The sequence below is a fragment of the Schistosoma haematobium genome, chromosome 7, assembly GCF_000699445.3.
Source record: "Schistosoma haematobium chromosome 7, whole genome shotgun sequence".
In the NCBI taxonomy this organism is placed as follows: domain Eukaryota; kingdom Metazoa; phylum Platyhelminthes; class Trematoda; order Strigeidida; family Schistosomatidae; genus Schistosoma; species Schistosoma haematobium.
The window spans coordinates 7,624,703-7,650,529 of NC_067202.1; the positions used below are offsets into that span (position 1 = coordinate 7,624,703).

General features: G+C 33.7%; 1 protein-coding gene across 2 annotated transcripts in view; it reads left to right on the plus strand.

Annotated features, from left to right (window-relative positions):
• Positions 1-214: 214 nt before the first annotated feature.
• Positions 215-25,827, plus strand: part of ECT11_1 (YTH domain) — a 37,306-nt gene continuing 11,693 nt past the window's right edge. Inside the window, exons 1-7 of one of the 2 annotated variants that reach the window (XM_051217904.1) lie at positions 215-258; positions 1,911-2,056; positions 2,918-3,603; positions 6,262-7,460; positions 19,716-20,127; positions 21,921-22,334; positions 24,894-25,597. In XM_051217904.1, coding sequence (XP_051064337.1) covers positions 1,954-2,056; positions 2,918-3,603; positions 6,262-7,460; positions 19,716-20,127; positions 21,921-22,334; positions 24,894-25,391 — 3,312 coding nt within the window. In that variant the 5' untranslated portion in view covers positions 215-258; positions 1,911-1,953 and the 3' untranslated portion in view covers positions 25,392-25,597. Of the gene's footprint in view, positions 2,057-2,917; positions 3,604-6,261; positions 7,461-19,715; positions 20,128-21,878; positions 22,335-24,893; positions 25,598-25,827 lie in introns of both variants that reach the window. The other variant, XM_051217905.1, reaches the window with a different exon arrangement.

The following is a 25,827-nucleotide window of genomic DNA, read 5'->3' on the forward strand; positions in this document are numbered from 1 at the left end:
TATTGACTGTAAAATCGTTGCTTAAATAAAATTTTACCGTTGTCCTCCCGTTCCAGTTTTGAGCTCTCATTGCATGACACATCGATCACCGCTCACAAGATTACTGCAAAACACATGTGTGTAATGATTAAATAAATTGAAAGGCAAATCTTTTCGTTTAGCCACTTGAGTGTTAAGTTTCTCAAGGTCAAAAGCACGAAACTAAAGTATGTGGGGTGTTTGAAGAGCGACGTTGCTGGCATATTTGTTATTGAGAATGTTCGTATAGTTTCCTTTTGAGACGCTGAAGTTATTGATGTATTTGATGGTCAATTAATTCTTTATTTCTATGTTACTACTATAGTACCAAGATGACATTAGCTGCGTTATGTTTGCTCGAAATATTATTTATAGTTTTACGCAACGCTTAATATACTTATATATTATTCCTTTGTTAGTGTCATATTTATTTTCAACATTCTTAATGTTCTTTCGGGTAATTCCGCTCACCACGTGTCTTTATTTATTCATAGTTCACTTCTCACAGTGACTTCCTAGATGGTATTAGTGAGAAAGTCATCACTTCAAATATACTTTGGATCTCTTATAGGACGGCAGTATATGACTGTTGATAGCGAGAGTTTTGAGTAAATTATATGCAATAGAACATAGAGCCAACCGTAGCTTTGTTTGGAAGCTCTCTCGGTCTATGCAGAATTATCCTTGTACTTCTTAATTTACTTCGAAGTAACTGGCTGTAAAGTATGAGCGTGGTTAGTAAAACGAATATAAGTCGACAAAGGGCATATACGCTATCGGTTAGATAAAAGCTTATAATTATTCGATACAGTATTTACAACATTCAGTCGCAACGTATAGTTTGGTACAAATACACATCAGCCCATATTTACAGGTACGACGAACTCTCAAAAGTCGATACAGTACATTACCGACCAGTTTTTGTTCACATATTGTTTAGTTTAAAAGAGATTAATAGGTGTTTGTGTTTCAGGGTTATCACTGATGCCTGAGCTGACGATTCCCACCTCTTTACATTACTCGTAATCATAACATAACTTCTCACTTTGTATAAGTTTCTGTCTTTTTTAATCATAGTTTGTTAGGCTGAGGTTAAAGTGTTCAGACAACATAGTGGCTAGAATAACCTAATTGTAGGTTGTAATACACATAAATAAGGTAGACTGGGAAGCTGTGAGTATAAAATACAAAACTAGTCGGCTAGCAATTCCACCATATTCTTTTACATTGAGTTTATGTGTTTCTACATTTTACAGATTATTTTAAGGCTTCTAAATCTTGTACAAAAACGTATAAACGTAGTTTAAATTGTGGCAAGAACATTGTTGCGTGCTGTCATAGGTCAGCAGTTAAATTTCACCATGTTAAATCGTTAGTTTGCGGTCTTGAATTTTACTCTACCTTAATAACTGCGTAGTACTACCAACTCATAATGTTTAAATCAAAATACCAGACTGGCCTTGGTTTCTGAGTTTCAGTAGATAAAATTAATGGCTACATTTCAATGAATTTTTCATCAATAACTATATCCATATAATTATTTTTTAAATCACAATCCAAATGAGTCAGCTTTTGTACTCTTGATTGCGTTTTCCTGTCACATAGTGTACCCTAACAACCTAGTTAAGATTTCTTCGATTCTCCATGCATAAAACGTCATAGTTAACAACTTTACAAGATGTTTCTTTCTAGTTGCTTTATTTTTTTACGCGATACTTGTAACGCACTCAGGTAATTACAATAAATAAAATACTCCAAAAATACTTGGCCATCTTTATCATACACATGTCCAGATTTTTGTGATAATTTCTTTATTCTTTTAATTGCATGCATTTTGCAGCTTTGTTGCCATTTTATTTCTTTTTGCTCTATGTTTTGATTGAATTGTAAAGCCATCAAATATTTCTGTAATCAAATGTAAATTGGCATACTGTTATGGCTTCTTATGCGACAGAAATGCACGCTTCTTCTGGTTGTGAAGTCTCACACAACAAACAGTCTCAAAATTCATCTGATTCTTATGGGAACAAAAAAACCTGTGAGTTCTTTTCACGATGTAGCAACGGTAGCTTCATAACTTTTTAAAAGTTTATTGGTGGGTTATTAGTTTAGTAATGACACTGTATTCGTCGAACTAGTGGCTTTGGTATGAACAAGACCATGTTAACTGCCGGCGAGTTTATTGAATAGTTGATACTACAATGACAAACTAATTCGAAACCTGTGTAATCGACGTTTTATTTTACAGAGTCCTACTCAGCAGTAAATACAATCCTATTGGCCTTATGATTTTTTATAGGGGATCTTATTGTTATCTTTAACAATTCTAATTGATAGCTTTTACCAAACACATGTACATCAAGGTAGTGGTGGTCGAAATGCCTTTGGTTCGATATTTGTTTTGGTTCGACAAGTTTACTTCGAATATTTGCAAGTTATATAATCGTCTTGTGAAGTTCTATAACATGATCCTCCAAAATAAAAAAAAGTAATAATGTTCACAATTACGAACTAACTCTTATCTTTCCACGGTGAAATATCTGTTCCTATTGGGCTGGTAGAATCATGTATATTAAGTCAGTTATAAAAAAATGGACAGTAGGTAGCAGGAAAATCCAGGATATATGTTTTGCCCCATTAGAGACTGGTCATCTGGATGTGCTTGCATCCCACAGTTGATATTCGCTTCCGGACTCGAACAAAGCGCCGTCCACCTGAAACGCTATCGCGCTATCCACTTAGCTATTTACTTGCATAATAGGATGAGTGACCGATTGCAGTCTTAATTATTAGTGGAAAGATTCAAAAACAACCAATATAAATGAATATTAAGTCGATGTTCATAAATGTCCTTTCTTGTATATTTGTTAATGCTGTTTCAATCTTTGTTATTTTCTAGCATCTACACATTCCACCAATAATTATAAAAGTTCATTCGAAAGAACTAATCATCCACCAATATCTCAGTCAGTTCCATCTTGTTCAGACATGAATCCTGTAACAAGCCAGCTTCAACAGCAACATTCACAGTACCGTTATTCAGATCCGTATAGTTTCCTACGTCAGCCAGAGTCTAATCCACGGACGCTTCCTAATTCTGATACTATGAATTGTATCCCCTCAATTTATACAAGCCCAGAATATAATTTAAACAGTCCAGACTTATGCACACAGACCAGTCATTTACAGTCTTATTTACATCGTATATCTTGTTGCTTGCCTCAATGTCCACAATGTCTTTCTTACAGTCTTTTCGCTCAATCTTATAATTTTCCAAACAATGGAACGGCTCTACAACCACCTTTAGTATTGTCTCCAACTATGTTGAATAATTACTCAACTTCAGCACTGTGTTGTCCATCAGCTTCTCAAATACCATATTATTTTTGGTACAACCAGGATCCTGAATTTCAGAAACAATATTATCAAACTCAATTAGCTATGTCTAAGTTGAATCTGGACCATTCGTCTCCAAATACATGTATGATGGTACAATCGGGACCAGATCCTATGCATGGGTCTTTGCCAAATCAAGCACATCAAGCTGAGGCAAATTATTCTACAAACCCAAATACTTTTGCTTCAGTAAGTGTATTGAATAACATCATATTCGCAAACGTATATTTCAGTGTGTTCGGGTTTAACAGGTTGACTCAGCTGAATTTGAAACACTGTGATCCTTTTTTAGTGTTAGGTACATTAGTTGTTTAATAATTAAAAATAACAACTTTTCGATACATTCAGAAAGAGATGGTATAATCACGTTCGTTATAGTATTTTAAAATAAAGTGGAAATTCATATTTAAATTCTTGATTTCAATGTGAAGTCTTATGCGTTGCGTTTGTGGTTTTACCTCAATTCAACTTGATTGATTAATGGTATGATGGGCATAAAGAAACACTGGTTACTTTGTTGCCTTTATTCATAGCCTTGATTAAACACATTTTTAGCTACTAAACAACTCAATGATACTACCCTAATTGAATATTCTCCATCAAAATAGCGACTTCACGTCAGAACTAGAACAGAAACGCTTCATTGATATAGTGGTGAAATATCTAGTGTGTTCATCAATCCACATCCGAACAGGAAATCATACATACTTTCATGTATCGTAATCAGAAGATGGGGCTACAGAGAAAATAACGATAAAAAAGTCAGCTCACATTAAGGTCGCTGTTTAGCTCGTGATATTAGTCAGTATACTCATGAAGTGGGAACATTTGTACTGAATCGGTACTGAAGTTTCAGGTTCGAATACTGTTTTTAGTAATACCAAAATAGGATGCTTGTGTGAAACAAAAGTGTTGTGGATGTATTCCGATAGCATCCTTCAATAACAAATCTTCTACCAACCCGATCTTCCCACTAGCACTGATTGGTTGAAAGTAGACCAATCAGTGTTATTCTGGCTTTAATATGTATTAGGTAAATCTCTTACTAAGATGACTAGAATTCATATTTATTTTTTTTTTAATTATTATTATCAGCTTTATTCAATATTATATTTTTTGGTACAACATAGAATTCTCAGCGTAAAGTATTTCAACAAGTTTCCGTTTCTTTCTTCTTCGTCGGTCCTGGCGAAAAATATTGAGTGATCGCCAGTTAGATGTTAGCAGTTCACTAAATGAACATCTGAATAATGTGCATTCTTTCCGTTGTATATTGCCAGCAACCACATCGTCTCTTATTGAGTTTTTTGTAACTTTGACAACGAAAGGTTGTACACTTTTCAGAAACGCAGCAGAATAGGTTATGCGATTAATAAACATAATGATATATTAAAACAAACAAAAATAGATAACTTGTTGAAATATCTAGATGGCAGGAACAGGTAGCCCAGATGATCAAGCAGGCAGGATGTAATAGAGTAAACATATGCTATTCTTTGAGGATTTGGCTAAACCAAAATACTACACGTCGATAATTCTACACTAAAATCACGCTTAGCTGTAAGCAACGCATATAAATTACCATGATTCATAGGTGAGCCGACACAATTTCGAAAGACTAAACTACTAGACAACAGACCGAATATATTGTGAAATTTGAGATTTAATGTATGTACCATGATATCTAAGCAAGGTAGCATTACTGAGTTGTCTACCACATAACTTATGACTAATCAAGGATAGAAATAAATTTCGAAATTCCAGCCAAGACCCGTTTACTTTTGACCATCGTTATTAAACTACTGATGCCCAACAATCTGAGCAGATTCAGGTACTCATTTTTAGGCTACACGTTTTATTTGGGCGTTAGCGACAGTGTTTCAGGTTCCTTTAACTGAATCAGATGGAGAATAGCTAGAATCTGAGTCTGGGTGATTAAAAGTTTAGTACTTAATTCATCAAATTATAACTACTTCATATCGAGATTGAAATGATCGTTGGATTTGTTTCTTAAAACAATAGAGTTGGATAAATGCTTATTTGTACGACTTGCGATCTTTATCTAACTAAATATGTTTTATTATATAACACAAGCAGAATGGTCAATTGGATATGGTTATAATCAGCTTAAACCAATGGTATAATGGTTTTGGGCTTTAAAACTTCTGTCAATTGAACTAGATTTAAACACTTAATCTACCCCCTGTTTTACTGTGGTCGTTTACTAAGCCAGTCATTCTTGCCTAGAACCTGCCACATATGTACATCGGTTCAAGTTGTTACACCACATTAATACAGCTTGATGAAACTATCAAGACAAACTCCAGAGTAGTAGAAATAGTGACAATATTAGAAGTAATATCAGTAGACAATATTTGAGGTGGATGGTAGTTCAATGAACATTTCTTAACCGTCTTATTCAATGGACATTCACTGTATTTTCAATCAATTTTCCATTTTCACCTTAGTATTCTATCTTTAACCTCAGCGTCGCTCCAGTGATCTCAACATACTCGAGCTATTCTTCGAAATTACTTATAAACAGATACTAGTAACTTACGAATATCTTCTACGAGTTGTCTATTAATTTACTATCTCCCTAAAAATGGACAAAAATCACGTCATGATGTACAATTCTGTACAATGTTATCAAATAATGATTTAAATTAAACTTTAAATAATCCAGTCGAATTGAGTGAATATATTAACACAATATTCATTAAATTGACTTCGCAATGACTGTTCATTTACGTTTATCCAATTTTTAATAACTTCAAATACTTTGAAATATTTTTAAAATTTACATGAAAATTTTGTTATTTTTAACAATTTAATTTAATTTCGAAGGTATCCTTATCGGAAAATCCTAATACAATTGTTCATCCGCCTAGTTTAATTATGCCTATGCCTCGGTCTGTCGCTATTGCTACTTCTCCTACTACTACTACCATGAATAATAGTAATGTATCGTCTAAAACAAATGATCCATCTCTAATCAACCAGTTCGATTATTCCAATGCTTCATCTTATGCAAGTAGTAACAGTACACCATTAAATAATCAATTGAATGGGTATACAACACTTCCTATGGATGGTGTCTACGATCCAACTAACAGTGCATGGTATCCTGGATATTGGAATTCGAATAATCTATGGGTATCAACGGCAACTGGTCAAGGTGGTTATTTAACAACACCATTCAATAATAACAGATTATCTTTACCAATTTCTTCATTTTCACCCAACCCACAGTCGTTCAACACAGATGAATATGCAGTTCTACATCAACAATATGTAAATACGATAAATAATGATTTCACTGGTGTTATCAATACTGGTAATAATCATCATCGCCATCATCATTCAACAGATTTAATAACAAATTATAATCAGTCAAGAGATAGGACGGTTGTTGTTAGTCAACAGTCACAACAAACACTTTTAGCTAATAGTAATAATAACAACACTACTTCATCTATGCCATCGCTATCATCATCTCCGTCGATAATGCTCAATGCAGCATCTTTATCATCAACACCAGTCAGTAAATTATTATCATCATCATCGTCATCATCATCAAACCAAAAGGAATATCACACATTATCGTATTACACTAATCCGAAATCAAATGATTCGTTAACAAATTTACAAAATATTCAATATTGTTCTTATCCTCTACCGTTTTATAACACGAATAACGTTGTCAATATGATAAATAGTAGTTATAATAACAATCATACTACTGCATCTGTTATCACTCATAATAATACTAATAGTAATATTAACAGTAGTAATAATAATAGCAGCAATAACAGTAATAATATGCGTTTAATTTTAACAATATTAGCCAATTCACGAGCAAATACTACCGCTATCGCTACTCCAAACATTGTCCATAGTCCTTATCGTTATAGTCCAGATCGAAATAGTTTATTATGTAATCGTCAAAAGCTATTATCTGTCAATCCCATTTCGTGTAATACAAACACTACTCGATCTATGTGTAAAGCGTTTTCACAATCCGAGTTGGCACGTTTAAACTTGAAGTAAGTAGTTATGTTTGATTTACTATATATACATTACTTCCTTACTTACACCTATTACCCCTCATGTAGCAGCATGGGCTGCCCACCAGGATTCTTCATCGAACTCTGTTCTGGACAATCATTTCCAGTTACTATTCATTCTTTTGATGTCTGCTTCCAATTTCCGATGCATTGTATTCCTTGATCTTTCTCCCTTAATTTTCCCTTCAGGATTCCATATTAAGGCTTTTCTCGTGATGCAGTCTGATGATTTCCACAGTGTATGCCCTATCTACCACTCCCATCGTTTTTCCTTAATTTCCTCTTCAGATGGAAGTTGGTTTGTTTTCTCCCACAGTAGGCTGTTGCTGATTGGTATCCGGCCAACGGACATTCAGTATCTTGTGTAGACAGTTGTTTATAAATAATTGTATCTTCCTCATGATGTTGAGGTAGTTCTCGAAGTTTTGGCTCCATACAGTAGAACTGTCTCGACGTTCGTATTGAAGATTCAAACTTTTATATTGGTTGACGGTTGTTCTGAGTTCCTTATGTTCTTTAATTATATGTATAATACAAGATCCTATAGGTGACCGTGAATTTGTAGCAGATTCACCTTTGAATGCCCAGTATGTGTCATTTTTCCGTTCATTTAGTAACTAAATGTTGGATACAAGGGAATAATTTCCAGTCAGGATTTCACTTCAAGATGTAGCTCCTCCTTGATTTACTGTTTTTTCACCTAGCAAGTTGGAATGAGCTACAGTGTCATGTTCATAGAAAACATATGAAGATAACTTAAGATGACTGAAATGAAATCCTCAGTTAAAATTATGCTCTTCTGTGCTTCACTGACCGACTAAATGAATGCGGAAAAATGTTCAAAAGTGCTAGATATTAAACCTTTATAGAACATTGGAAAATGGATGGTTATCCTCACACCATCATATAGATAAGTAATATAATTATAATAAAATAGAGCTTACTGTGCTTTGCGTTTAAATCCGTCAAATTCCAGCCACTGGGTATCATGTCCGAACCTAACTGCATTTACTTCGGTTTAGCGAACGTAGGTATGATCATCAGTCATCACACCCAGGTTCAAGTACATAGACATACATACATAGAATCGTTATGTACTAATTGAGGTAACTATTGTCTCATTTCTGATACTTTTTTCCAACTCTTCAGTATAAACATTGATTATCTTTCACCGAGTGTATTGTTCGTTCAGATTTCTCCAATCAATAACTACATAATTTAGGTAATGTTAGGAAAATAAGCTAAAGCTGTATCAGTCAGCGTATGACCTGCCATGATATATATTTATATATGTCGGTCCTAGTGATCGTATTTCATATCATCACAGCGAAAGAGAACGCCCACACTATGAGATACAGCTACAATCCAAATCTTAATATAAGAAATACTATGATAAAAATATCTTAGAAGAAAAAAGAGTTAGTAATTACACTTGACTTAATATTTAGTCAAGAACAAGGGCTGGCAAAGAGCCTATGCAATGATCGTGAGCAGTGGTGCGTAGCGAAAGCACGAGAAATAGAAAAGGTATCGGCTATAGGTAACAATAGACAACTGTTTAGAAAATCAAGAAAGATTTATTAAAAATCTGGGGTTTTTCGGAAAAATACAGAACTATTATTAACTCTCAATGTAGGACATTGGACTGATGAGCATAACATTAAGTAATAGTGAATCTTCATTAACTGAGTTGGTTGGAAAAATGTTTTACATATGCCCATCCACCGTTTACCTTGACGGATGGTGTTGGCTGATGTATGACTAGGTTGAAGGAAATCTAAGAATGGACAAACTGAGATGTTCCACCAATCTATGAAGTTATTGGCATGTAGACTGAACAATGTGGGCAGACACAGACTACCTAGTCCAGTCTCGCAAAACTTTCGTAACCAACAGTGTAAAATTATATAGTTCATTCATCTAAATAATTTGAATATATTAATACCACTGCTATAAATTATTTCGTTGATACTGCCATGATATAGTTTTATCGGTGAAATTTCAACCGTTTGACTGAAATTTTGAAACACATTCCCCTTATTTCAATAGATCAAAGCCACAAATACATATATTTGTATTAGGCCACTGTGTTGCATTTAATCTATTCGCTTAGTTTGACCAATATATAGTAGATTTTTGATTATATCATGTCCCATTTTCTGTTAGAGAACAAGGTAGACTTCTTATAACATAAATTAATCGTCAACTGTAGACTAATGTGTGATTTTTGCTTGTTTTGTAATATCAGGATGGCTTGTTTTTGAAATATAATGGACAAGTTATAAATTGACTGACTTACAAAGTAAATTTTCTCCAATCGCTAATGACATATAATCATGTTAATCTTGATGTTTAATATTTTGTAATATAAACATGTTGTTTAGTTGGAGGTAAACATGAGTTCGACTGAACAGCTAGCTACCTTGGCTTGTGGCATACTAGTTTAGTCAGGTGCTTATGTCAATGATTCGTTTTCGCGAACATCCGTCACTTGGCCACTTTGTATTGGTACATATTATCTATCGATTGGCATTGGGTTTTTTTATTTCAACAATTATAATCCTCAATCACTAATGAAATCCAATTTCATAACTGTTTTCACTTATGATTATGATGTTTTCTTGTTTACTGTACATATGTAACATGTCCAACATTTAATTCGTGTGCTGTTGAATAGTACACTAAAGTGTATAGAAATCAGTCGTTAACTTAAATATCATCTCAAAATTTATTCTTTATTTATCTATTATTTTAACATATAGATATTGGTACAAGGAGGCACGAAATACATATGCGCCACACAAATCTCATTCGATATGTGTGAGGACTGTGATACTGCCCGGTTGCCCAAACCGAAGCAGGTGGATTTCTAAGGGGGCCACACCCGAGGCCTTCGACCTGAAGGTCTGATCCACAAGGCGGTGGAGCATCGTAAGGAGATGCAGTCCCATGGTAGCCGGTGACCAACGATCGGTTCGTACGCCATTTGTTCCTTCACGATCCTGGAGCCCTTGCGCACCATTGGTTTGGAATGAGGGTTTTCCAACTCCCCTGGGTGGACTCTCCATGTCCACCAACCCGGTTAAAGCGCCGGGCGTTCGCTTTTCGTCCTCTCGATTTCGTAAACAACACCCATAGTGCGAGAAGGCGATGAGTAGGACTTCCCTAGCAGAGGCTATGTACGCGTAGCCATGTGGAAGCATTTCGAAAGGTATAGTGGACTCTCTCCACTCGCGACCGTACCAGGGCATTTGGGGGCCTTACAGATTACGTCAACTTCCACAACACCCTTTAACCAAATGTTTTTTTCGTGAATCTTGAAGTTTCCAGCGCCATCTGAAAATAAACAATACGCATGTATAATCGTTTGGTATTTGGTATTGTGTAAACAAACTGACTGATAGTGATAATAATAAACAGAAAAATCAATGTTTCATTCATCCTGTTTCTTTTATAAGGCAAAATCATATTATCAGTGTGTTTGTTTAGATCTCGACATTGTTATACACACATTCTCGCTTTATTCTTGTTCGAAATTTGTTTTTTCTTCCCCTTATCGACCAGTTGAGGTTGGAAACATGCTGTTAGATGGACAAATCACGTATATATATGTAAAATAATTCTACTCATTTATTAATCGTAATTATCTGACTGAAAAACTTGGATAATAAATAATCGCTTCAAATTTTCTCACGCTTTAACAGAAGTAGTTTAATGTTACTAAAGTAAAATGTGCAATAAATATGTTCATAGTACAGTCCGTGTACGTTGTCATTATGTTGACTGTACTTGCATGTGACATCAGTAAGTTGTTTCTTTCAGACAATAATCATCTATAGGGATGTTGTCTTCCAATAACATAAGGAGCAGGCTTGGAAAGGTTAGCTCTAGAAATAGTACATGTCTAGTACCACAGATTTGGTAAAAATAAAAAGTGTTCATGTGATCCGATCAAATTAACTCTAACCTGAGCATTTTCATTTGGATTGGACCACATACTTATTGATTACTACTGATTAATATGGAGTTTTCGATTTTGGAATGTTACAACCACAATAAAATCATTATATATATATATATATATATATATATATATATATAAGTATTCGTTATAATTTAGCTCTTTGGATTGTTAGTTATAGTCTTGGAGAATTGTAGTTGCTTGTTTCAAAGTTTGCAATTATGCAACCAGACTTTATTGATGTGTGTATGATTTCTTGTGCAAGTCAAATGATTATATATATATATATAATCGATTTTCCATACTGCATCATACCTTTCCGCTGGTTCACAATAATAAGTATTTGTGTGTGTGTGTGGCGATGATTTGTTGTTGTGAGTGTGTGTTTAAACACTTGCTTTTGTATGCATATTTATACATTTTGTAGACCTTGGTTTATATATATATATATATATATATATATCGATTATCCCCCGTCAAAATTTTTAGCAAGGGTATAGAGTTAGTTACCACAGCAACGACCTATGCACATTCACATGAAATGAGTCCAATTTTATTTTAATGTGTTTATTAGTCGGAACTAGTTTGATTATTTCAATATGTAAAAATCGCACATTATTTTAGATAGATTCCACTGATAATAGTAATATGGTTGGCATTTTGCCTTACAAACTCATATTGACTAAACAATCATTACACTAAACAAATATTTCATCCTAGCATGAGACTCACAAGCATTATGAACAGAGACTGAGGTGAAGATTTTGAAAGTATCTACTGATCGTTTTACCTTTAGACTACTTAGTTAGCATTCAGTGGTTTACTTGTCTAACTCCAGTCACAGTTTACTATATTGTCGATGGTGATAACTGCTTCACTCCTGACAGGCTTTGACCCTGTTGGCTACTTCCTAATGGAATGTATGTAAACATTAGTAAACAGCATGTTTGTCTACTTGAGGCTGAATTGTGATTTAAGACGATGCGGTTCAATGTGTGTTCACCAATAATATCATTTCATTTTCAAGCAGTTTTCTGGGATTTTCCAATTTACATAATCTTTATTGTCTATAGGATTTGACCCGTAAATGTGGAGAATTATTATTTACAAAAAATTCGTAATTTTCTTTTCAACCGATCATAAATTACTATAAGCAGATGATTTATCCTGATCGGTCTTACAGAAAAATACATTCTTTAACAAAGTTATTTTGATCCGTTAATAAGAATAAGAATCAAAATCCGAAAGAGAAAAATCACTAGGTGTTTCGAAGTTATTATTAAGTATTTTCTGAACTGATTCCTAACTGTATTTTAAAGGGAAAGCCTGCAAACATTTTTTTCTGGAACATTTGCACATTTTGTAAGTATGATCAAGTTTATCAGTCAAGAACGTTATGTATTCACCAGAATTCCAACCCTAAACTGTTGAAATATTGCTATTACATTTATTTGTTCGTTCAAACAATATTGATAGATGTGAAATTTCAAATAGAAATATGAAGCAAAGCTACTGTATTTATTTGTACTTTGAACAAAAACATTTTCATGGTTTACAGTATGGCTAAACAATCACTGGAGACCAGGAAGCACTGAACAGTTGTTCCGTTTCAGTATGTAACTCCTCAACTCTGCATATCCACATCTCCATGAGTGATCAAACCCATAACCTTTGATCTGGCGGTCTGTGGCCTACTTCGAGATATTATATTTGAAGTTCTAGTAAAAAACCGTGACTACCGGAGTTCAGTCATGTTTGATATGAGACAATCATCCACCTTAGCCAACGAAAGATTTATTAAAGTTAGATATCTACACTATTGGTTAAGTGCTTTTCGCAGGACCGAAATTTCTAGTTCCGATCCTCGTTGGTGTCATGACTGAGCAATGCCGAGGAGTTTCATACTAGGGCGGAACAGCTGTCTAGTGCTTCCTGGTCTCCAACGGTTGTTCATTTAAGATTGTTGTATCGAAGGTGATCAAATTATGGGTAATTTCTGAGGACTATATATGCACTGTTATTATTTATGCATTCTTACTGTATAAATATTAAGTAACTAAATTATATATATTTACATTACTCTTATTATAAGCTTTCATTTGACCCATTGTACAATTTATGATTCTTATCTCCAATCTATTAGTTACAGTAGCTCACACTCCCAGCCACTTTTGGCTTGGTCTTTTATAATTGTTGTTTTTTATTTTATGGTGTAATGGGGTCTGATCTGCTTGTATATAAACTACGTGTGTGTGAAATACATGATTCACATAGTGGAGGCTGAATTTGACGTTCTGAACTGAACCGGCTGGGTTAGGCAAGAAGCTACTATCTCAAAGGACGAATAAGAACTCAGAGTTGACTCTAAACTGTTTATACTGGTGAACGCGTCAGTGGTTTGGCGCAGTGCTAAGGTCATATAAGTCGATGTTCTAAGTGGCGATCTGATCGTGTGGTATTGACGGGTCATAAGAATATAATAAAGATCAGTCCGTGATTTGATCTATGGAAAACAAATATTCTGTATATATTGTCCATGGAGCATAATGTTGTAGCGTAAAATACATCTTGACTATGATACTGTTCTGAGATAATTTTATCGTTCACCCTTTTAATCACCAACAAAATGTTATTAGAAAAAAGTTAATCATAAATTCCATTATCATATGGAAGCACTGGACGGCCATTTAATCCTATTGTGGGACTCCTCAGCAGTGCGCATCCAAAATTCAGGTTTTCCATGGTGGTCTAGCTTCAATTGACTCATGATCTCAACAACTGAAATTATTACGATCTCCACAAAACCCCTTCTGATGCTAAATAATCATGTGTTTAATTTACATTTACCGTTAATATGAGTATCAATTCATAGTTCTCTTATGTTTTCTACACAACGTTATCGATAATTCCAAGCCTAATATTAATTTTGTTTCTAGATGATTCATCACATTTTTCAAATATTGGATCTGAGATCATAATATTTCATATCTTAGAATAACTAAATTCTTTACACTGTTTACGGAACCAATCGATAGATCATGTGATGTGTACCTTAGGGTAAATATTAGGACCCATTGTTTGCCAGCTGAATGATCAAGTTGTACTTTTAGTGAATAATCAATTTTTCAGATATATTCTTAACTCTGTCTCCACATAACGCTATTATGGTGTGATTTTACGTCAGAAAATGTATCTGGTGTAGTTTTTCAATTGTTGATATTGAGTGGATTGTAATACTTGTGTGAAGTTATTCATTAATTGAAACAAATTGTAGTAAAGAAATGTAAAGGATTAGCAACAAATGTATTGACCATGTTGTTATTGGATTGGATAATTCTCTTCCTGAAATAGTGCCATTCTGACCCTTATATAGTTTCACGTATTTAACATTGAGCCAAATCGAGCTAGTGACAACGTCTGCCATCGTGTTGAATTTGAAATAGTAGGAAATAGGTTTGAACCGATTTCATAACCGCTAAAGTAACTCTTTGTTTTTGAAAACGGAGATTTGTGCATCGAGTAGTCTAACACCGTTAATCTTTGTTTGTATGAGCATGCTAACGGAATTCGTAATAACATAACAGATGTGAATGTTTTTTTTAGAAAATTAATAACTAACATATGTGTATTTATAATGGTTATTGTAGACCTTGTACAATATATCCAAACCACCAGACTTTTTTCTGTCCTTTGGAATTTGTCACTTAATGTGCACAGTGATATAAAATGTTATTTGACAATTGAAAAATCGTTATTAGGTATCACTTTTTATATGGTAGATTGAATCTATTAAAAAATACCATATTTTGCTGTTCCTAATGTTTAAATGTTAGCTAGTTGCAGATAGTTAGTAAAAATCCTGGACCTTGGTTTCGTGCAGTTTGACACTTCAGCAGGGTTTACTTGTAATCTTGGGGGGATTGGTGCAACTTTGCACTCTGAGATGTTACCTACCCACTACCTTCAAACATCTGTCAACAGAACACAGTGTACACAATGTCTATTCTCTTAGACTAATGATAACATTAAATTCGACTGAACATACCTGGCATTAGTCAGTGCTCAGTAATCAATCAGTTGTTTTTACTATTTGTTACGTCCTTAGTTATACGATAATCGCGAAATACAACTGCCAATTTAGATACGCTGACTTATACGACCAAATTAATGACGCTTACACACGTACGAGCAACCCAGACTTCCGATTGGTCTTTTTTCCACCTAACCATGCTTATTAAGACCAGAACGCCAATCTCAGCCTCCGCATTGCAAATCCTATAAATCAAACATGCTTGGTTTATATATAAGCAAAATAACATTTGTGCAAGGTCAAGCCAGAAGTGGCTGTGATTATGAGAAATTGTGACTAATAGACTGAGAATAGTAAATCATATAACCGTGACTAATAGGTGATTTAAGAGTTTATAATAAGAGGAATATAAATATATATAGTTTAGCTAGTATTAATCCATAAATAGATCTCAACAATTTCCATCCATTTTACTCGTCGGGATAAAACACTATTTATTTGCGTTTTGCTGATTCAAGTGTTTCAAGCACTCAACAGGCCCCAAGTCTGAACTGTACTTCTTTTAAATGTGTTGACGGAGGCGGTTAGTGTTTCTAGATTTCGGACACAAGAATAAAGTTTGAGTCAAAAGCGTGTTTAGTTACGTTTACTTTGTAAATGAGTTGCATTTGTTACTGAAAATCTGAAATTTACCAGGTTTCGAGATATTTCTGTAAAATCGATGGACGATATATCAGAGTTATCTATTCTGTATTAGTAATTATAAGTAGAATGCGGGTCGTGTGTATATAATAACGTTTATTTTGTTCCTAATGTCAATTTTCATTATAAAATCTCAAACATATCGTATATTATTAGTTCGAAATCAGTTTACTGTTTATTTGCAACTCAAGTATGAGTGCACGAATTTGTTATTGCTTACTTTTTTATATGTCATGAACCGGTTGGTTAATTTGTTTGTACGTATACTGTGGTCTTGTGTTCTTCCAACTAAAAATGACTTAATTCCTGGGCTTTCTCATTATCACTTTGGTAATAAGCTGTTCAGTTATGCCACATCTGCTTTAGCAGTTCGTTTAAATGACTGTCTTGGTATACAATTCTGTCTTGATTTGTTCTTATCACTTCTGATTAAAGTAGGCTCTAGAGATGTCCAAACTGACAAAAAAATTTCCTCAGTTCAACGATTTAGGTGAAAGAACAAAATGTCATCAAAAATGTTCCCTTGAGCTGCAAATTGTTTTCGTAATTTCAAAATGTATGTGTTTGATCTCATATCAAGTGCATAGAATTTGCCGATAGTCTAGGTAGTAAAATTATAATGATTATTTAAAACTGATTGATTATATCCATTAAAACTGGTGTATCTCTCTTCAAATAGATTATAATCTCAAATATATTGGTTGCTCGAATTTTCCCATTGATGTTTAGAACTCTGACTGATCGGTTTCTCTTGGTATATATGAGCCCTACGAAGATTGACTGGATGTTGCAATTTGAAGAGAGATGCATGGTGTTTAGCACTGAGCTGGAGGAAGTGCGTTTCGTCCTATTTCGAACTCGTCGGCTTGATGTACCTGTGTCCCAGAGTTGATGTTCACTCCAGGATTCGAACCCAGTACCTTTTGCTTCAAACGTCATTCTATTGTCCACTATCTGAACTCAATAGTTATGTGGATAACGTCATGGCGTTTGAAGCAAACGTCACTGTGTTCGAATCCTGGAAAGAACAACTCTGAGGTACAAGTACATCAAGCTGGCGAGTCCAAAGCGGGACGAAACGCACATCCTATATTTCACTGCTAGCTACCGTTCATCTCTTCTTAAGATCATAATCTCAGTCTGTATACTGAATGACTTATTAAACAATCGACATTGTGTCATCGTTAAACGTTGGTAATGCAATTCATAATTTAGTCGGATGCAATGAAGTGTTTCATGAACATTATCGTTATATTCTTACCACTAAAATAAATTATCACTGTTTTCCAAGTGTAAATTTTTCATACGAATACTTTTCAGTTATTTTGTAGAGCGGTAATTCAGTAGTTTAGGCGTTCAAATTTCAACCAGTAACCTGTGGCATTGAACTCTGGTCCACCCACTTAGGTTTGATGATGGGTAATATCACTAGTCCTTACACTTGAAGTGGGATTCAGAGCCAAGTACCCAAATATGTACCCGGAAAATTACTTATTAACAGTCATTTGATAATTACTTTTGGAAAATTTGCTAAATATTATTTTATACATAAAAATGTCTTTATTTAACTGGAATGAAGATAAGATATACTTGTACTTCTAAACGTAACTAGTCTGCGCTAATAATATTAATAGTTATTATTAATCCATAAAATTACTTTTAATCATCGTTTAAAGTGGTAAACCTCCTTGGGGTGAATTCCAGACATTTTAATAAGAAGCAGCTGTAGTCTGTTGAGTTTAATCACTTGGAGAATTAGACGGAACTGTACAGTAATGTTTAATATATTTTATTGTACCTTCTTTCCGTTACTCTATAACCAATGTAATTAAGTGGTTTAAGCAGTGACAATTCCAAATATGTTATCAGAATGACCTTCAAACAATCTCGAAAAATGTCAGTCAGTTGTTGGGCAGTCAGAGAATAGCAAACAGTCTGTTGAAGTCTTCTATAAGTTGTTTTGTCTGTAAATCGAAAAGCGATGACATCTGAACATTCAGTTTCCGAATCTCTACAAGACTTAAGAGTTTACATATTGTCAACGGTTAGGTTTATAATTTGACCTTGCTAGTTGTGTATTTTTTTGACAATGTCTCAAATAAAATAGGTTTGTTTGCAAAAGGTTTTGAAAATTATTTATTGAAAGCTCATTAACGTATGAAATGCTTCAGTATACATGGCGTTGGAGAATGATATAATTTGTAGAAAATCATTTGCTTTACATTTTGGTATTTCACGTTTCTCTCTCTATCATACACGCAAACTCACAATCACACATACATAACTTAGCATGAATAGAATCTCTGATAACTTGATAAAACTTATACTGGGTGTGTATTTATGGGCTTGTGCATGCTTATGTACGTTTCCGTGCGTTCGTGAACAAATGAATATCAATAAACCAAAAAAACGTATTGTGTGCGTTTGTTGGCATAGACTATTTCATATTTTGTACATTACATCAGTAATAGATATTGATTAGTATCAATAAGATTTGTGTATTACTGATTTACTTAATACAAATACTTGGCACCTTATTACTCATCATCCCTATCATAATATTGTTATTGTTATTGTCATTATTATCTCATTCACCAGGTACTTAGCTGCAAACCATACTGTAAGTATAAGGGTAGTGATACGGTTACTGAAACCTTAGTGGACGGAGCAGGGTCCGAGCCTGAGACTTAGTGGCTAAACTTCGAATGCTTTAACCACTGATCCACGGTTTGAGTACTCCAACCTCACATTTCAAAACAGTGCACCCGGTGTTGAGTCGGTTAGACTAGTGAACATATTGCAACTTGGTCAATAGAATTTGATCAGCAATAAAATGGACTTGGTATATATGACATTGTTCACAGTTCGGTGATCAATCAATTATAAATACATTTCAGTCCTACAGAAGATCAGTTGTGACCCCGATAGGTCAGTAAGTACTAATGTCTCTGACTGTGAAGTTAGGTGACACGGGCTCGAATCCTCCAAGAAACATCAGTTCCCTCATTATTGCAGGTACACCCTAACGAATATCAAATAGCATTAAAGCTAAGTCAAGCAAGGTTTTTTGTCAACTAACTTCAACACTTTATTTTATTACCCCCGTTCCAATGATTTTGTGCTTCTATCGAATTAAAAACTTGAATCCTACTTTGAGTATATTGTCTTGTATGAAAGTTAAACGTTAGTTGTCATAAGCCAAGTTATCTGTGCGTGGTATTTGTTAAGATTAATTTTAGTATGACATATTGTTCATGCTGATTTGTGTTAAATTATGGATTGTATCTCCTGTACATTCTTGAGGAAATTACCTGTTATGACATGCCGTAAATTGTTCTGAGTACTACTTTTCATTGGTTTCAATCACCTGCAAGTACTCTATCATTTTCGTATATCTTTAAATAATCAGCCGTGTAAATAATATTGGTGTTCCAGTTAAAGACGTATCATGGTACTTATTAGCATAAGTTGTGTAAGAAACTTTGACCATCTTTATCGGTTATTTATTGCCTCCTATTTTTTAAAATTTTTTTATATACAGTGTTAATCCAGTGAATTTCGATGCATCACTAGTGCATAGAGCTCGTTATTTCATTATTAAATCAGACTATGTGTACAATGTACACCAATCTATAAAATATGGTGTTTGGTGCTCAACTCGTACTGGTAATCAATGTTTGGATGAAGCGTATCAATCAGTACATGGTTCTACCGTGACTATAACAACAACAACAACCGCCACCACCACCTCTGCTAAAAACGTCAATAGTCGTAATGATGATAATAATAATAAAGATAATACTAGCATAATCAGTGATGAATCGAAATTAGTTCATAACAGTAAACTACAATCAGATAGTAATGAAAAAGTAACGGGAATTACTTCTACTACTACTAATAATAATAATGATAAATCCTGCCCAACTAACAATCCTGTTCAATGCCCAAATGATGTGAGTTCTTTATTCTTTCGTGCGTAATGTTACATGCAATATGTTTCTTTATTTTATTTTTTCTTCAAGAAAAAGGAAAGGAAAATCATAATATCGATTTAATTCATTTGTTGTTTGCTAGTTTCTTTTTTATACTGTTCAAAAAGAGTAATTATAATAGTCGTCGAAGAATAAGGTGAATTCATGTATTCTTAATGATGATGATAATGATTATTCAGCTGTCTACCATCTGAAGTATTTGTGGCTGACTTTTGAAGAGGAATAATAAGATGTACACATAACTTATTATATTTGAACAGAGTTGGATGATGTCTAGCAGTGGAATTCAGGTCGCGTTTCGTCTCATTTGTGACTCCTCAGCCACTTTCACATGCATTTCAGTGTTGGTGTTCACATTGAAACTAAAAAATATCACCTTTAGCTTCAGATTCCTAACACTTTATCCACTTATTAACTTGTAACGTAATCACTAAATCCAGGCAATCTGTACAAGACGTTTATGTCCCAACTTGGACTGATCGAAATTCATTCAAAATATCAACAACGGAATAATCCAAACCATTACAGATGAAGTCAACAAAAGCTACAGGTTGTGACTGCATAATATAACACATTTCAGTCAAAAAGGCAATCTAATCTCAGTGTTCATGCTGTGACTCAATCCTGCTCTCTTTCATTTCAAATAACAATACATTATCGATTGACCCATGTCACTCAGATGTCCAATAGCATATTCAATGGGTGTTATATTCACATGGTTGTTATAAAGGATTTCGATTATCTGATTGTTGATATTTAAATTCAAATTTTGATCATTCCTAGTTGATGTATATGCATCTTGAATGGACTGCCTCAGTATAGCCATTGTGCCGCAAATTTCTTAGTATAGTATGAGACCCACCTCGTGGATTCCACTGAAGTCTATTATTTATTTGTATGTAAAAAACAACTCGTGCCTCTTTATATTTCATTCTTATGGATTTTCCATCTACACACACATGCATTGTGTTGTATTGTATCACAAAAATTCATCTTTTACTTTATAAAGGAATTACTTTCCGCTTTTTTAAAAAATAGAAACTCACTATTCTATACAAATCTTTTAAAGAAAACCAATGTTTCACAAAGACTATATGTGTATATGTGTATATGTGCTCTTCTCTAATTTATAACCTACTGGATCATTGTTTTTCAAAATGTTATCATAATAATATCAAGACATTATTGATGCTACTTCAGATAGTATTCCATTTTTAGTTTACCGTAGACAGATGAAAAAAAAGGATAGAAAAAGAAAGAATTTGATTTGAAAGAAACACTATCAGAAAAATGATCGTCGAAACATTGCCAGATATTTCTATTCATAGTTGTTTATTATAGTTTACAAGATGAAATTCAAAAATGTCTATTGTCAAAACGTGGCTAACAACATGTTGAACACAAAACAGGTATTATCAGTTGAAATAGATGATGTCAACACAATGTTGCAAATTGATTGAAGTTAGAAATTTGAACCATTTTATTCTATCTATCAATGGTCTAAACGTTACACACATCTTATGAGACTTGAAAGTCTAGTGTAATTGATTCCTGATTAGGTCATGGCTATGCACTCATATTGAATTTCATTATAGAGTAAAAAAGTTGTTCAGTATCCCCCGGGTTTTCACTGATTGTTCAGCTAAATGCTGTCAACGATATCAACTACCTTCCAACTAATTTTATTCCCTTCAGAACTTTCCTTTTGACAGTGTCTTTTGTTATTTTGTTCGGTGTTTATTTTTTTTTACCAGTCGCCTGCTGTTGTTACAACCGCACCCATCTTGTCTGTTTGTTCTACCACGTGTACTATCACCACTAATACAAATACACCCAATAACAATATAAACTTTGATAAAGCTAACGTTTCAAGAACGAAAGTCAATACAAACGATCCAATTATACCAATAACAACTATTTCTTCAACCATACCGACGGCAAATAATGGTCAGAACTCGATCAAATCAAAAAGAACTTCAACATCTACATTTAATACTAACATAAACTCTTCTCCTGGACATATTATTCTATTTTTTTCAGTTAGAGAATCTGGATATCTAACTGGAGTTGCTGAAATGATCAGTCCGGTTAATCCACAAAAGCGTTCTACAATATGGCAAGATTTACGATTTAGAGGAGAATTCGCTGTGAGATGGTTGTATATTAAAGTTAGTTATGTGTATATAACTTTTTTTTAATATTAAAATTAATCTTATATGCTGTAACTTTTATAAACGTCTTACAAAATCATATGGAGAGTTCATCGTATCATGTGTTACCTAACATATAAAACTTGTCAAAATTTTACTTTTTACTCGTAAATACCTCTGGTAAGTGAACTAATCTCGAATAGTAGGAATTTTTGTCTAGAGTACCAAATCAGCACAGTTTTGGCTTATAGATTATTATTAGGGTAAAGTAAATCTTAGCTTTAGAGTGTATACTAGTTGAATATGATGCATTGTAAAATGGTACAAGGTTTTAGAGAAAAAAAAGCCAACATGTAAAACCATTTTCAATCATATCAAATGTATTTTCTGTTATTATATAGATTCTACTAAAATCGATATTCACACTTATTGTTTATTTATTTAGGCATACAAACATTGGTACAAGGAGGCACCAAATATATATGCGCCACACAAATGATTCAATTTGTGTGAGGGCTCGGATACTGTCTGGGTGCCCAAACCGAAACAAGTGATTTTCTTAGGGGGTCACTCCTCGAACCTTTGACCTACAGGTCTAATCTAGAAGGCAATGGAACAACGTCAGAAGACGTAGTCCTATGGTAGACAGTGATCAACAATAGATTCATACGCCATTTATACTCTCAGGAGCCGACAGCCAATGTGCACCATTGGTTTAGAATCAGGGTTTCTCAACTCCCCTAGGTGGATCCTCCATATCCACTAACCCGATTAAATTTTCGGACGTTCTCTTTTTATCCTCTCAATTTAATGAACAACACCCCCACCACGAGAAGGCAGTGAGTAAGACCTCTCTTCCAGTGGCTGTATACGCGTGGCCATGTAGGAGCATTTCAAGAGGGAGCACGAACTCTCCATACTCTCGGTCGTAACAGGGTTAAGTTACAACGTTAAGTTAAAGAATAAAATGGAGTGTGAAATATGACTAAGAAAATCTTAGACATTGTTAAACCGAATTACGAGGCACTCATTAGTAGTGAAATTGTGTCTGTATAGTTTGATTCTCTAAGACTATCTAGTTTCCTTACTTATTAAAATCATAATGAAGAAACCCAGATGATATAAATATTGTAAAATTGAGTTATCATCGTTACTACTAAGTTTATTTGCCGGTAAATAATGTTTTATCACTACACACTACTTAATTGCTGCTATTCATTTACCAAATCAATTTTTTATAAGTATGAATGCTAACAGTATGCGACCCAGTTTCACTTTAAACAAACCGCATGAAGTTGTACAAGTGGCTTAACCGATAAACGATCACTGTTACGTGACTTCTTTACTCTATATCGGTATCATAGACGTCACCCAGTTGGTTTGTACAATGATTTTGTCGACAAGCCAATAAAGCAATTCATGTGCTTGTCTTTCTTACCCCTCTCTCTCTCTCTCTCTCTCTCTTATATATATATATATATATATATATATATATATATATATATATATATATATATATCCCTTAATTTAAAATAAAGGTTACCAGCTGAAAATTACATGTAATTAATATAATGTATAGTTGGAGTCTCTATGTATTATCTGAGATAATAGTCACATTATGATTGTTGATAGTTATTGTTTACGCATGGCTGTGTGATAAAATAAACAAACGATAGGATAAAATGTATCAACACTGTTATTTTTATGTATGCAAATCAAGTCATGCAACATTTAAAAGAGAAAGTTATTCTTGAATGATTATTTTCACGGTTTCAAGCAGTAGTTCAGTGGTGAAAACATTCAGCCTTCAGCTACTATGTCGCTTGTTCGAACCATTCTCCACCTACTTCAGTTTTGGAAAGCGGGTAGTACCTTTAACTTCTACACTTAAGTTGTTACTCAAAGCTGAATTCGCTTATCTTAACCCGGTCAATGATGAGAAAAACTTATGAAGTTTTACAATATGTATATATGCAAATATAATGTTCCTTCTGCGAGTCTCATTGTTTTTCCGGTTCAATAGGTTTCAGGTTTCATTCAAACTATCATATATATGTTGAGAATTTAAAGTATTTTTATGAGCTATAATTAAATAATGTAAAAAGGTAGTTGAGGATCTGTAATATTCAGCGAACGGATGAATGGATTATGCCATCAGTCATTGTTATAATTGTTTGACTGATATAGACTGATCGATTTCAATCCTGAATATCAACACACGCAAATTAATAAATTGAATTTTGTTATTCTACTTAACAGTATAAAATTATTACCTTGATAATTACCTGGATCTTTTAGACGAAAACTATTTAGTCTACAGATTGAAATACTCACAATTATGGTATTAAGATCTGTCAAGGACAGTAGGTGAAAGAAAATTCTTCTACTAGTACATTTTTATTACTCTAATTATTGTTCAGTTACTAGTTTTCTCGCGAAATATTTAAATTTTTGACTCGTTTCTGGGTTTTTTTCGTTGAATTATGTATTTTCTATTCCCTTTCACTGTTTTTTTTCTTATTTCGTTTGGTTTCTTCTCTTTATCCCCCCCTTAAATTGTTTCATCAACCATAACAGCATATTCCGAACCATGTCATTAAGCATATCTTAGTTGAATGCTATGACAATCGTCCGGTTACAGTGTTACGTGATACTAGTGAAATTTTACCACCGTCTAAGGGGGAAGAATTACTACGTATTGTACATGAATATGGATTATCTACGTCATCATCACTACCGAATATGTCATCCTCATTGTCAACATCATCATCATCTCATTCGATTGGAGGTGCTAAATCATCGACCAGCAAAATTGGTAACAATCATAATTTTTCAACCAATACAAATTTGACTAATTCAAATGGATTAAATAATCATAAGACTACTAATACGAGTAGTACTTTGATTGTTCCATCATCTACCATCTTTAATAGTAACAATAACACTATTAATAATAGTAATAGTAAGAATATCGTCCCTTCAGTGAGTATATGTTCAACGATTCCTGAGAATTCACAAGTTACTACTAATATGTCGAATAAACATAAGAATAATTCTTCGTCTACAATTGTATAAATTATCATATGATCCTCTCAATTTCTTCTATTTCGTTAACTTCAGTGATATATATAATATAAATATGTACAGTTTTCTTTTTCTAAATGAAGTCGTCGATTAGATATCTGTCATCTTCAAGTTTATTCCCAGAATAAAATAATCCTATTCATTTCTTGAGTATCAACTTTTATATACTACTGAAAAAAAGCAGTTTCGTATCTTTGGTAAGTGAAATAGTGTTCTTTTTTACGTTAAAATTATGTGTTTAAACAGTCATTGTGTATGATACTATGGGTTTTTGAAGATTGTTGAATTTTATAGTTTGTATCACAAACTGAATTCAGTTAGATAACTTTTGAAAATCGGGATGCACTGGACAGCGGTTTCATCCTAGTGTTGGATGACTCATCGACAGTGAGAATCTGTGACCAGTGAAGTTCGTTTTGGTAGGATG